Source organism: Nicotiana tomentosiformis, chromosome 4 (genome assembly GCF_000390325.3).
Source record: "Nicotiana tomentosiformis chromosome 4, ASM39032v3, whole genome shotgun sequence".
NCBI classification, from domain to species: domain Eukaryota; kingdom Viridiplantae; phylum Streptophyta; class Magnoliopsida; order Solanales; family Solanaceae; genus Nicotiana; species Nicotiana tomentosiformis.
This window is the reverse complement of record NC_090815.1, coordinates 58,660,055-58,675,456: the sequence shown is the minus strand read 5'-3', so window position 1 is coordinate 58,675,456 and position 15,402 is coordinate 58,660,055. Positions and strand designations below refer to the sequence as shown.

The 15,402-nt window shown below is 37.0% G+C and overlaps 1 protein-coding gene and 1 long non-coding RNA gene across 4 annotated transcripts; one reads left to right on the top strand and one right to left on the bottom strand.

The window, feature by feature from the left end:
* Window positions 1-415: 415 nt before the first annotated feature.
* LOC104088261 (G-type lectin S-receptor-like serine/threonine-protein kinase At4g27290) lies at window positions 416-4,125 on the top strand. Of its 3 annotated transcripts, none has more exons than XR_011415416.1 (7): window positions 416-1,667; window positions 1,844-1,990; window positions 2,115-2,272; window positions 2,484-2,694; window positions 2,788-3,014; window positions 3,105-3,255; window positions 3,344-3,481. XR_011415416.1 is itself a non-coding variant. In XM_009592909.4 (7 exons), the coding sequence occupies exons 1-7, from the start codon at window positions 416-418 to the stop codon at window positions 3,632-3,634; spliced, it is 2,448 nt and encodes an 815-aa protein (XP_009591204.1). In that variant the 3' UTR covers window positions 3,635-4,121. The 3 variants fall into 3 exon arrangements, 2 of the variants coding, with proteins under 2 accessions (XP_009591204.1, XP_018623629.1); XM_009592909.4 differs by having other exon boundaries at window positions 2,788-3,025; window positions 3,344-4,121; XM_018768113.3 differs by lacking the exons at window positions 416-1,667; window positions 1,844-1,990; window positions 2,115-2,272; window positions 2,484-2,694 and having other exon boundaries at window positions 2,840-3,014; window positions 3,344-4,125.
* On the bottom strand, window positions 499-7,902 carry LOC138908959 (uncharacterized). Its single transcript, XR_011415417.1, has 3 exons — window positions 7,767-7,902; window positions 7,530-7,627; window positions 499-1,106 (listed from the first exon to the last, which is right to left on the bottom strand). It is a non-coding gene; the product is annotated as an uncharacterized lncRNA (long non-coding RNA).
* Window positions 7,903-15,402: the final 7,500 nt, after the last annotated feature.

Below are 15,402 nucleotides of genomic sequence, written 5' to 3'. Positions count from 1 at the left end.
CAATGATTTAAGAGAGTTGTTGACCTTTTATTGAAACATACCGAAGAATATTACGTTTGACCTTTTCTTTGTAAGACCTGGCCATTTTCAAAGGTTGAAGCAATATCTCAGCATATGAAATGGAATTACTGAAAAAAGAAAACAAGGAGAATGATTTACACTTTTTGTGCAGTTGCATAATTTTTCCTTATAACAACAACTTTTCTCTTTTAAAAAATAAAAGGAAAATTCTTGGTGCCTGCTATTGAGACTATTACATATATTTTTAAGTCAGAATCATCCCGTCAAGTCTTGTTAATTTTTTCAAGTCCGCACACCTTGACAACAACTTAGTCATCTAATAACCCCATGAGCTAAGCGAAGGGTTAGATTTTAATTGAGCTCTGCAAAAAATAAGGTAGAAGCACAGAAAGCAATGGAAGCCATAAATATTCATTTCTTCTTGTTTTTCATATTGATTCTTTATGGTGCCGCAGATACCATACCAGTAGATCAGCCTTTAACGGATGGAAACACCATTATTTCATCAGGTGGAAAGTTTGAGTTGGGATTTTTCTCCCCTGGCACATCCAGGAAAAGGTACATCGGAATATGGTTCAACAAAGTTTCTGTACAGACAGTGGTATGGGTTGCTAATGGAGACAGTCCACTCAATGATAGAGATGGTATGCTAAATTTTACAAGACAAGGAATTCTTACTCTTTTTAATGGTTCTGGTCATGTCATTTGGTCCTCCAATGCCACCAGACGTGTGAAAAATTCAAAGGCGCAGCTTCTTGATTCAGGCAATCTTGTTGTTCGAGATGCAACTGTCAATTACTTGTGGCAGAGTTTTGACTATCCCAGTGACACATCTTTGCCTGGAATGAAGGTTGGAATCGATCTTAAGACTGGTTTTCATCGTTCCCTCTGGTCATGGAAGAGCACAAATGACCCTTCCAGGGGTGAGTTTACTTGGACATTCGATCCTCGTGGATTCCCACAGCCATTTATAATGAACGGTTCCACTGAACGCCACAGGTTTGGACCATGGAATGGTCGAGGATTTGCTAGTGCACCATCTCGGCTACCAAGTCCTGGTTATAAATATATATATGTATCCGATCCTGAGAAAATATCTATCATGTATCAGCTCACAGACAGCTCTATCTTTGCAAGGGTAGTGATGCAACTAGATGGGGTTCTACAGCTTTCAATATGGAATAATCAAACACAGAATTGGGATAATTACTTTGGTAGCGCACCAGCAGATAACTGTGACATTTACAGTCGGTGTCACGCATATAGTTTGTGCAATAATGGCAACTCTTCAATCTGCAGCTGTTTGGATCAGTTTGAACCCAAAAACCCAACAGAATGGGCAAGGGAAAATTGGACAAGTGGCTGTGTTAGAAAGGCAACATTGAATTGCCAAAAGGAAGTTAAATTCCTGAAGTATCCGGGCATCAAGTTGCCAGACACTCGTTTTTCCTGGTACGATCAAGGAGTGAATCTTAGTGCATGCGAGGAATTGTGCTTGAGAAACTGTTCATGTGTCGCATATGCAAATCCAGACATAACAGGGACAAATGAAGGCTGCTTGCTTTGGTTTGATGAGCTGATCGACATCAGAGATCTTGGTGCTAGTGGACAAGATATCTATATAAAGTTGGACTCTTCCCAATCAGGTACAAGTCTGCTACTTTACTTGTGCATGTAAGGCTATAAAGAAAGCTACATTAGATTCTAGATAAAACTAAATGTCATAAAATGTGCAAGCTGAGGCCTGAAGTTTTTCAACATCATTTAAAAAAATATATATTTTCTACTTATGAAACTCAAATGAATTTATTTGAATCCTCAGAGAACTCCAACGTAGAGAAAGTAAAGAAATTGAGAATCAGCTTGCCGTTGGCAGCATCGATTCTTCTCTTAGCAGTGTGTTTGATCTTGTACATAAATCAAAAGAAGAAGAAGAAGAAGGATCAGGATCAGATACGTTTTGGCGAAGGTACCAGACGTTTTTCTGCTTCGAAATTTGTGTTAAGTGGCTTGAGTAAATGTGCTTTAATTTCTGGATTTATTTAGTCTCAGGAATTTTCTGTTTACATCCAGTTAAGTCCTTATTTTCACAGGAAAAGGAAGAAAGATCTCTGAAATGTTCTACACCAATGAAAGTAAAGATGAAGTTCCAGATTTACCATTGTTTGATTTTGCGACCATCTTGGATGCTACCGATAACTTTTCACTGAACTACAAGCTTGGAGAGGGTGGTTTTGGTCCTGTTTATAAGGTAACAATGTTCGGGGCAACTCTTTCTTTTTCCTTCAAACTAACTGCAGGACATTATCTTATGATGGAACATTGACTAACTTAACTTTGAAACATAGGTTTTGGTTAGAAAATTTGTCTCCAATTCTCCTATTTCCCTTAAACAACAATGTGATATTAAGTAACCAACATTCTGGAGAAGCTCTTTCATCTAATTGCATGATGATACCTAGGGTGTGCTGAAAGAGAGACAAGAAATTGCAGTCAAGAGACTTTCAAGATACTCGGCCCAAGGGACTGATGAGTTCATGAATGAAGTTATCTTCATTGCCAAACTGCAGCATCGGAATCTTGTTAAGCTTCTTGGTTGCTGTATTCAAGCAGAAGAAACAATGTTGATTTATGAATACATGCCTAACAGTAGTTTGGATTGGTTCCTTTTTGGTTGGTTCTCACTTTTTTTTATTCCTGTAGCACATTTAGCTTTCATGAATTATTTAGTAAAGTAGTAAAATCATAAACTTTGGATTTCTGCAGATAGAGATCGGAGCTTACTACTTGATTGGCCTAAGTGCTTCCATATTATTAATGGAATTGTGCGAGGACTTCTCTATCTTCATCAAGACTCAAGATTGCGGATAATCCACAGAGATCTTAAACCTAGCAATGTTTTGTTAGATATTGATATGAACCCAAAGATATCGGACTTTGGAACGGCAAGAAGTTTCGGAGGAAATGAGACTGCAGCAAGGACAACCAGAGTGGTTGGAACATAGTAAAGATCTTTAAACCAATAAGCAAATTTCTCTCCACTAAAAAGCTACTTACTTTCTTTGTTTAACATTGTCCTGCAGTGGCTACATGTCTCCAGAGTATGCAGCAGAAGGAAACTTTTCAGTGAAATCAGATGTATTTAGCTTTGGAGTTCTGGTACTGGAGATTTTAAGCGGGAAGAGAAATAGAGGGTTCTTCCATCCAGACCATCACCATAATCTTTTGGGACATGTAGAAACTCTTCCTGTCTATCTTAAATGGTGCTAAACTCATGTTGGTAAAACTTATAGCATCTAACTGCATGATATCAAATGTTCAGGTGTGGATCCTCTTCAGAGAAGGCAGGAGTTTGGAACTAATTAATGCACATCTAAGGGAGTCAAGCAACCTGTCTGAAGTGCAACGATCAGTCCATGTAGGTCTATTGTGCGTGCAGCACTGTCCAGAAGATAGGCCTAGTATGGCATCAGTTTTGCTGATGTTGTCTAGTGACATTCCATTGCCGTTACCTAAAGAGCCAGGTTTTTTTACTGGTAGGAGTCAATCCAGTAAAGCTGACAGCGAAAGTTCTGTAAATGAAATAAGCATCACAATGTTGGAAGCTAGATAGGAGATCACTGTTTGCTTCTAGAGGCTTTATTTACTTAATTTTTTAATTCACATGGCTCAAGAGCATCCAGTTGGTCAACTCAATAAAGAATTTTGTGTCCAATAGCAATGTGTCTTCTGTCCAGTATGGTGTTTCACGCGGGAATCCATCGTCTGTAGGATTCTTTCATAGAAATCGCAAAAGGGGTATGTTGCTGCCATTTTGAAAGGATTAAGAAGCACCCAAGTAATGTCTAAACCTCCTGCTCTGATTGGCACAAAACACAAGAGAGATGGTCAAATGTGAACAAGTTCTTTTTCGGTCTATTCTTCACTCAAGAAAAAATCTATATATTTCCTTTTCGCTCAGACCTGCCTGATTTTGATATCTGTTAGTGCTGTTGCATCTGATTTCTTGAAGCTAAACATTCAAGTTAGTCCCATACCTCTTCGGGAAGGTTATGTTATTCCATGAAATGGTTTCTGTTGAAAGACAACCCATACTAAAGATAAGACTGGACATGAGTGGGTGTCTTTGTTGGCCCATAAATAGTAAGACAAACTGATCTTTCAATGAGAGGAAACATGAGAAGAAGTTTGCCAGATATTATTTTCAGAATTACAAAAGGAGTTCCAAACTTTAGAAAAGAACTTGTGAATTGTTGATAACAACTTTTGAAAGGCACGAATTGCGCGCAAACTTTTGAAAGGCAAGGAAAAGTTAGGATTAGAGAAGTACTAATCCTAATCCCTAAGCCTTATATGATCTGTGCTCCAAGGGAAAAGATTATTAAACCAGTGTGTGAAATGTGGCTGGAAAGTGAAAACTAGTGCTTCCAAGTTCTTTGTAACAACATGGATAAAGAAAAGTTTAGTTTCTTGGGGTCTAGGAAATTCGTTCAAAAAAACAATTTATAGAATTAAGGACTTGACGATGAAGAGGCTCCATATATATGATCTTACTCCTAGTCCTAGTCTTGAAACTTTCTGAATTCAACAAGGTCTCTTGGTTATAATCCCTTAGGGGAAGGAGACTGGCTAAAATTTATTGTCATTGGGTTTGATATGTTATTATCTACAACTACAGAAAATTAAGGCACAAAGCACAAATTTTACCTTAAACTAGGGTTAAACACATACGGATAGAAGTTATAATGGCCAACCAAATTCCAAATCATTGTCCTTCATAGCAAAATTTTCGACGAGTTCTCCCTTGCAAATTGTGGGATGGCTCCTTGAAAGACAGATAATTCCGTGCTAAAAGTTCCCCAGGCAACAAGGGACTAACATCAAATTTGGAGTGCAAATAGCGTCTCCGGTGTTCTCCAACACCTTTTTTTTTGGAAATTACGACAAAGAGTAGCATATTTGGTTAAACATTCAAAAACTTCTTATTTTGAAAGGAATGCAAGATATATTTTCAAAATAAGTTTTGAAATGCAAGCGACAAATCTTAAAGCCTTACCTTGCTCTAAAACACTAACCAAATGTTATCCAATGACCTCAATCCATGCAACATATTAATTAATTATGTTAATTATGCTAATTGGGGCAAATCTCAATCTCTCTAACTTTCAAGCCTGGAACTATATCTTAAAATTTTTACACTTCAATGAAAGTATATCCCAATATCTCAATATAAACTCAACATTAGATTCAACTTCTATAAATTAGCACTCTGATTCCACCGATCATAACCAGAGTACCAATCAAAAAAATTCTATGCTTAAGAACAAAGATTTAAAACAGTAGCTTTAATATTAACGTCCAAATAGGTTCTAGATGCCCATTATGGACGAATTCTCATACTTTACACCTAATTTTGAAAGCTCATCAATCATTTGCATAATCACAATGTTTTCAATCATTTCAATAATTATTATAAAGATATAAATCATAACCCTATCACCCTAATTCATCAATATACTCGGACTTATACTTGAGTTGTGAAGTTCATGTTCTATGTATGACATAATGCAATTACACCAACATATATATATATATATATATATATATATATATATATATATATATATATATATATATATATATATATATGTATGTATATGCAAAGGTTCGAAACTGATTCCATGTGCAATGTTCTGATATAGAATTCCAATAATACAATTCTAAAGAGTTCGGGTTAAAGGGTAAGGTTTCCATTATTAAATTATATTTCTATTTCCACGGCCTCACAAGTACAACAATGTCAGCCATTATAACGTGTTCCCAATTCAATTATTGTCACTACTACAAATATAATGCATAATGATTTCTTTTCTTACTTCAAAGAATACAAGTTTTGGGGTGAACATAATAATAATATACCTAAGTACCAATATTGAGTTGAAGAGTTGTCCTCTCCTTGCTCTCGATTCACGACGCAATCCACTCCACCAGAGAACGCCTATAGCCTTTTCTTTTCAACTACAGTACCGATGTCACTCTGCTTCTCTAGGTATTTTTTTTTTCTATCTTAGAATTAAGAAACCAATTTCACTTATTTATTTCTCAGGCGACTTTAAGGCCGGCAACAAAGAAGAATGGGTTTCGCCCACTTCTTTCTAACAAACCCCCCAACAAGTCTAGTACTAATTAATCATTAATCATAAATAATACGTATAAAATTTGGCTTACTATCCACCTATTATATTATATCAATTCCCCTTCTACTAGATTAGTATTGGGACCAAATAGCTACAAATAAGATTAATTCTCCAATCTCATAATTAATAAGTATTAAAAAATTTGGGTTACTACATATAACTATGTATACGGTAAAAATCGGGCCTATCCGATTTTGCTATTTGATCGAGACAAGGGAGTTGCATCGGGGGTAGCCTCGTAATAAATCTGACCCGAGCTCGAAGATGAGACATCAAGCCTAGAGATCGAAGTGTACGTTGAGACCGAGGCCAGCAACAATCGAGATCAAGTATGACCGACTTCGAGGGGAGCATCATAACGGAATGGTGAGATATCAGTGACCGGTCGAAGATCACGGCGTGAATCTCGGGACGGATATCCGTGATTGTTCGAGGATCATGACGTGAATCTCGAAACAGACCAAATCAGAAGCGGTTAACTAGCTGTTTATACGATTTTCTTATGTAATTAGAGACATACCATAATTAGGTTTCCTCTACTATAAAAAGAGGAGTTCCAATCATTTGTAGGATCATGATTCACTGAGAAGAATATACATATACGTTACTTTTTTTGTCTTACTTACTGTTCATCACTGCTTGTTCCATCCTCTGCTGTTCTTATTAACAAACCTCGAGACTATCTTGAATCGAGGTCGAGGCATTGTTTGCAGACCAGTTTGATTTATTTTATTGTCCAATTTATCTATTTAATTCGTTGTTTATCAATTGGTGCTGGTTTAAATCATATATCCTTAAAATCACAATATAAGTTTAATTTTTACTCAATTTTTAGGGTAAACAAACTAACAAATTTTAAAGATATTTAATCACACAATCACATATATAAAATATGGAGTTTGGAGAAAACGGTTCTATGGAAGGGGTTATACTCAACATACCACAATATTGTCCCTTAAATGGCTCAGTGATTCCCAATAACTCAAATACGTCAATCTATAATAGTCGAACTCATTTTGATAAATAACTACTCATATAAATCCATAATAATCAAGTTATCTAGTGAATAAGAGTTTAAATCACAAAAGTTTCCCCGTCGGCCTAAGAGGCGGAGCTAAGATTTGAAGTGTATGAGTTCTAAATTATAAATACAGGGTCTCGGAAAAAGTCACCGAATTTTCTTCTACTGTAGCTTCGCCCTGACTACATATGAAAGTTTTCTTCTTAATAAGGGTATAAGGCCACTCCATATGAATGCAAGTTGGTCTCACTAGAAACTAAAAACAAGAAACTAGGACAACAACCACATACCTTGTCTGTCGGCTTGTCGGAGACTTCAAGTTTGAACTTTTAGAAAGAACCAAAGCACAAATTGACAAAGGGAATGAAGTTCAAAATGTGGGACAACCCTAGAATCAAAAATTAAAAATCAGATTTTGTATAAATTGTCAAATATAAAATATAAGAAGAAAACATGAAAGGAAAAAATCAGGAAAGAAGAATTGAAGAAGGGAGAAGGGTCTAACTTCTAAGGGAGAAAGAGCATACATTGATACACATCGAGAGTTGAAAGGCGTCTGGATCCGGCAGATTATGGTAACAGCGCCAACGATCAACAGAGGCAGAACTCTAGCTTTTTTGATTTGGGATTGAGAAGATGAGAAGACGTGTTTTTATTTGGAGAAGGATTTGTTTATTAGAAAGAAAAAAGATTTTATGTTTTATTTATTAAAAAGTATAAATGTTAGTTTAAAGGAAGGCAAAGTGTCGTTTGGACTTTGGAGTTATTTCAGAATTACGATGTCATTTAATTTGTGCATTCTTCAAAAGAAAAATTGTAAAAAACAACAAAATAGTTCACTGCTTTCAACGTGATTCGAACCTGCGCCTTCTCCAAGCGAACCAATGACTCTTACCATTGAACCCAGAGCCCTTTTGTTACTAGGTTCGGCATGATATATTTATATAGAATTAGTAAATTTTTCAATACAAATACAGGGTCTCGAAAAAAGTCATTGGGTTCGCCCTCACCCTCACCCTCTACCGTAGCTCCGCCCCTGACTTGGTGAGCCCCACTTTATACAGGGGTCATGAATCTTTTGTACTTTGTATATTCTGTTTGAGGTATAACCGGGGCCTTGTTGCCGATATTATCATTGTACTTTTTTTATTTTATCTATAGAGGTTCCGTAGACATAGTGTGAGTTGTGTATTGGTGTTGGGGAAGACAAAATATGTTATGTTGTGGTTGTATTACTTGTCCATTGAGACTTTAAAAATGATGAAGCTATTGAAAATGAATTGGTATTGTAAACGTGAACACCATTTTGTCTAATTAATGAAAATATATATTATCTCCATTTGTGGATGAGTTTGGGTAGAATGAACAGGCTTGCTCGGTCGGGTTCACTCGGTTGAGCGCCGGTCGCGCTCCTCGGTTTTGGGGCATGACAAATTTTGAGCCATAATCTGACATTTTAGAGTGAGAGAGAGTGCCCTAGAGTGAGAAAGTGTTCTTCAATAATTGTTCTTCAATTCTTGCTCAAGTTTTGGAAGATTAAGGAGGGAAACTCACTAGGTCTTGATCCTAGAGGTAAGATTCTACACCTTAACCCTCAATTTCGAATTTTGTCTAGAGATGAGTAATTAACAAGATAATATTTGGGCATGAGAGTTATTTATTTTATATGCATGTGTTATAAAAGGGTGTAGGAAGATTTTTGAACTTAAAATGGTAAAGATTGGGTTGTGGGGTGATGGAATCCTCCATAAAAAGGACCTTGAAACTTAATCCACACTTAATATTTGATAAAATGCTCAAATGAGCTAGAACCATGAGCATATTCCTAATTTTGGTTCAATTTGTTATATTTCTACAATAGATTGAAGTTGCTAAGAATTCCGAAATATTTTAGAGTTTAAGGAAGCTCGATTGAGGTATGTTGGCTAAACTCTTCTCTTAGAATTGAATCCCACGATATTCATGTGAATTATGTAATTCCCGAGTGATTCATTATGAAATTTGCTATTCCTAGTAAGATTGGGTTGAAAGATATATGTTCATTAAGCATCCCAAATGCTTTATTCATGTTATGTTACCAATTGAGGATGTGTTAAAATATGGGTGGTGCATTAATATTATTTTGACTTTAAGTCAAGTTCAAACGAAGGCTATTATGCCAAATTTTGTGAAATATCTCTATGTGCCTTAGACTCTAAATTGCTCACATGTGTACTACACACCTTGATTTGAATTGTATTTGTTGTTGATAATGATGATGATATTTGAAATTGAAAAGGGTGAACAAGAAATACTGAATATGGCCAACGTGCCAAGAATGATCTTATGATTATGGCCATTAGTGTCAATGAAATGAAAAGATGTGAAAGTAATATGAAATGCGATGATTGATATAAAAAGGTTGATGTCTCGAATAAGACAGTCTAGCCGGTCGGGTCGTGATCGGACACCATGTCGCACACATGGTGGTGATTGTGCTGGAAATTGTAATTGAAATTGTGATTGTGGTCGATGTCCCTAATGGATAGCCTAGCCGATTGGGTCGTGATCGGACTCCATGTTAAAGACGGTTGTATTGATATTAAGAGTAATTGTGGTTGATGTCTCTAATGAGATAGCCTAGCCGATCGGGTCGTGATCAGACTCCGTGCTAAGAGTACGGTGGTACTGGTTTTGTGAATAATGGTATTGTGAATAATGGTATTGTGGACCATGGTATATCGATACTAAAAATCTCCCAATGTGAGATATGGAAATAAATTTAAACACTGTCTTGATCGTAAATTGAGGTTTGATGTTGATTAAGGCTTTCATTGATATTATGATAATCTTGTTTGTATTATTTGTCATTCTATTGAGAGGGTGTTTAGTTATATATACTAGTGCTATTCGACAGTACTAACGTCCCTTTTTGCCGGGGGCGCTGCATCTTTAAATGGATGCAAGTGGTTCCACAACAGGAGATATTGATCAGTGATAGCATTACACCTTCTTTCCAGCTGACTTGGTGAGCCTCACTTCATCCCGGGGTCATGAATCTTTTGTACTTTGTGTATTCTGTTTAAGGTATAGCCGGGGCCTTGTTGCCGGCATTATCATTGTACTCTTCTTTATCTATAGAGGCTCCGTAGACATAGTGTGGGTTATGTATTGGTGTTGGAAAAGACAAAATATATTATGTTGTGGTTGTATTACTTGTCCATTTGAGACTTTAAAAATGATAAAATTATTGGAAATGAATTGGTATTGTAGACGTGAACACCTTTTTGTCTAATTAATAAAAATATGTATTATCTCCATTCGTGGATGAGTTTGGGTAGAAAAAAATCTAACAGGCTTGCTCGGTCGGGTTCACTCGGTTGAGCGTCGGTCGCGCTCCTCGGTTTTGAGACGTGACACATACGTGAGAAAAACATGTCCAAAAGACATATATACATATACATGCGGAATACAGTAGGGCGAGCTGACAAGGCTGCTATAGACAACTATATATCCAAAACTGAAAGTTGACAAGGCCACATACTATCCAACTATACATGATTGTCTATAGTACAACTGTATAAAGGACAGGACTGGGCCCCGTCATACCCATATCTACATACCAAAAATAGCGTACCAAAATAAGTAACAGCTCCGGATCAAGTGGAGCACACCAACTCTCGCTGATCAAAGATCCTAAAAACGGTGCCTGTCAGCCTGTCTACCTGCACCTGCGGGCATAAAACACAGCGTTCCCAAGTAAAAAGGGACGTCAGTACGAATAATGTATTCAGTATGTAAGGCATGAAAATCAGTACATAAAAGACCTAAAAGAAACATGGAGTAAAGGAATCCACCTGCAAGTCTAAATAACTTTGTGAATCCTGAAATATTTATAAGTTCATGCATGTGAGTATAAATGTCATATCATGCATAGGTATATGTGTACATAACATCATCAAGCCTCTGAGGGCATCCTGTCATATTATCTCGGCCTCTATGGGCGAAATTATCAACATATACCAACTGATCAGGTGGTGGTACATATATAATGTCGTAACTTTTTCCTATATCCCATATGCATATAATATATACGTATATAATGCCATCTGGTCATGGGTCAATGTACATATATAAATGAATGAAATGCATAAGAAGTAAGTTAATAATATTTCTCGGTATGTCATAAGATCAATATGCCTTCGGATAAATTTTATCAATTACGCATTTTTCTGAGACCCGTGAATAGAAGATATAATAATAAGACACATGGGAATTCAAGAACATAGGCACCCCTAGTGTTTTTATGAATAGAGACATTTATGAAAGTTGTGCGATTGCTCGTTTCGTTTGTATCGTATGGGTCATGCCAAAACGAAGGAAATGATAGCCTTAACATACCTCAGTTCCATCTTTTGATGACTACGATTAGTAAATCCTTTTGATAAACATCTAACCTCGAATGCTCATACAAACTCGTTGAAGGTCATAGACGTTGGATCAAACTTGGGTTGTATTCTTGATAGCTTCACGTTAATTTACATCACAATGAAGTAATACCCAATTCACTTTAAAACTTATGAACAATATCACTACTTAGGAATGGGACGTTGCTTACTATAAGAAAGAGAAATCACTAGAGGACGTACAATCTTTGTCTTCTTAATAGCATCCTTAACAAATGAGATAAAGGTGCACATATCTTTAAACATTTCCACCACCTACTTAAGCACATGAATAGATGGAAACTTGCTGCCAAATTTCTATAGTCCTACGTGGATGTTGCCCCCTAATAATTATTCAAAAATCTCACTTAAATCAATAATTAACCAATTATTCACATAATAAGAATTATCTCAAATTACTTAAAATACTAATCACTTTTAACACACTTTATATACCTTACTATTTTGGTCATGTGGTACCTTGTATGGCACTAGTCCATAAATATCGGGTATTATAGCTTAGACCGTATTTTATCACAAATTGCCAACCTTAAACGTAACTCATTTTCTTTGATTCGTTTACCCTCTAACCTTCACGACACTTACTTATCACCTATTATAAATAGCATAAATGCTTATAACCTAAAAAATAATCTCATTCCCGAGTTTATGTCGATTAACTTATGACGAAACATTAATGTACGAAAACGCGAAATGTAACATCCTTCCCCCCTGGAAACATTCGTCCTCGAATGTTTAACTCGTCGGGTTCTATATAAATTTTGGCAGAGTCGCCTTTGTAACAGTACTACTATCAATCCTTCCTGTAGAAAACTCAATAATTCAATGCCACATATTGCCACAATCATCAATCACGACAATGGCCTCACACGACCAATGAAAATAATTAACATAAGAATCAATACTCGTACCTTAAGGCTGTGATGTATCAGTCGGATCCTTCTCTGGAAGAGGAAACAAGTGAGGATACCTAGACTTCATGTCTTCTTCGGCTTCCCGAGTCATTTCTTCCACATTATTGTTTCTCCAAAGTACCTTCACCGAAGCTAAGTCTTTAGTCCTCAATCTTTGAACCTATCTATCTACTATAGCAATGGGAGTTTCTGTCACGCCCCGAACCTAGGAGCGAGACAAGCACCCGGTGCCTCACCTAACCTGGCGTACCAAATTGCGACGAAGGGACTCTGAACACATAATGTCATACTTTGGCCATGGGGCCACCTTGTAAGACAATTTGCGAAGCAAAATATAAAACTGAATGGAAACTAGAGCTAACTAAACATCAATATAAAGCTAGGCTGAAAAGGCCGTCATAGCTACTACAGCTGACAAACCACCAAATTATACATACCAGGCCTACAAACCCAACATACTGCACTAACCAACAGGATATGTCTACAAGCCTCTACTGATAGATGTACTATGATCGGAACAGGGCCCCGACCTACCCATAACATATATACAGATATACATAAGATGTACACAACACTCTAGACCTGGCAACTCCGAAAGGCGTGGAGCTTACCGATCAGGCTGAACTCGGGAAACACCTACTGAGGAGATCTACTCGTCTATCTATCTGAACCTGCATGCATGAAATGCAGCGTCCCCGGAAAAGGGACGTCAGTACGAAATAATGTACCGAGTATGTAAGGCAATAACATAACTGAAAATCGAAACTGAACTGATAATATAATAACTGGAAGTAACTGGGAGTCAAAGATGATCTGGAGATATACTTACCTGCTGATACTGACTCAACTCCTTCAATGTAGTAAGTAAAATAATTGTACGGCCTTATAAGGCTCGGTATATATAACTGCTGTGCCATAGTAGGCTCGCTCATAGGCGCTCGGCCATACTAGGCTATGTATCTCGACCATGCTGGGCTCGCTCATAGGCGCTTGGCCACAGTAGGCTCGGTATATAACTTTCCATCTGATCAGAGGTTGCCCAATAGGGGCCTGCCCATCGATTATAGCTCGATGGTAATGAAAATACTGTAATACTGTATATATAGGCTTGCTGCTCTCTTGACTGGAAGAAGACAATACTATATTGAATATAGAATCTCGATAAGGAATAATATTGTAACTTATGAGACTAGAATAGTGTGAATAAATTCATGAATATGAACTTCTCTTTTTGTCTCATTACTAACACATGTAGCTACGAGATCATGCCAAAATGAAGGAAGGCTTAGCCTTAACATACCTTATCACAATCTTTCCAATCACCAAGTTGAACTCACCTCTTTGCACCTTAATCTACAAGAACGATAATAATACTATCGTTAAGTTACGAAAGGTACAACTATCGCACAACGAACGACAAACTTATTTTGTATTAAAACGGGCAGCATCTCCCCTATAATCCTTACTTCCTCCAAATTCAAGATAACACCAACAATACAAGAACAGAACAATAACAACATATATACATCATTTTCCAGCCCTATATACACCATCAAATACTACAAAACAGCCCAACACACCCCAATCTCTTCGTACACAAAACGACCACCGTAGTAGTGTCAAACGACCCGAAAATATTATGACGAACGACCAGCCAACCACCCTACATTTATATGGTGTTTATAAACCCCCTTCCTCCTCCAAAACTCCACAAAATAGTAGTAAAACACGCAGCCCAACAGCAACACAAAACAGTCCACAAAACAGTCCGCTACAAGTGAATAACTCGAACTCACGGCTTCCGATCACCGTCCCGTGAGTTCTTACAAGTATAGAACGACTTACCATGAATTTACAGAAGAAAAATTGGATGAAAGAGAGAAGAAAACTCACCTTATTTGTTGGATAACTCAGCTCTTATCTTGGTTCTTCAAACTCTAGGTTTTACCTCCAATTGGAACTTGAAAGGGAGAGAAAATCAATTAGGGTTTGTGGGAAATATTTGGGAGGATTCTTTGCAGAGCTTATGTCTGGTTATTATGCTCTATTTTAAGTCTAATATATGAAGAAAATAGGCCCTTAAAAGGCCTCTTTGGACGACCCGAAATGGCCCATTTTTGGGCTTTCATTTAAGCAAGTAGGTGACACACCTACTTGTCACCTAGCAGCTTGCGCAGTATCGCACAAATGCCCATATCTTTCTACTCCAATGTCGTATTGACAAACGGTTTAATGAGTTGGAAAATAGACTCATAGATCTTTAATTTGATGGGTGTAACACCCCATAACTCTAAGTATATTGGGAGAAAATCGCAGTTACATTTGACCCGAAGTTTCAGTAAAACTTATGAATGTAACTTGTGATGACTTTCATCGACTTTTGTTCCACAACTCGCTTGACTTCAAAACATAACACACGGATGTCATACGACTAATATAAATCATAACATAATCTCCTTATCATGTTAAGCACCCTAGTCTCACCCCAAAGGTATATGTTATAACATTCCCAACTTGTCGACTTTCGACGAAACATTATTTTCTTCAATTGCTTTAGCTTCTGAACCGTCCAACCCTCTTTGTACTTGTTGTTCATGATCTTCAATATTTGTAACCTCAGAGGTAACATGATTAACTTACTTTATATACTTTTAAATATTATCTCATTTTTGGTCCTACATTAGTTTGCTTACGACGCATTTTTACGTACGAAAATATAGGGTGTAACAGTTTCCTCATATGATAGCTGCTCTGTGACCTGAACATCGTCAATTGACACAACTCTGGAAGGATATCCGATACAT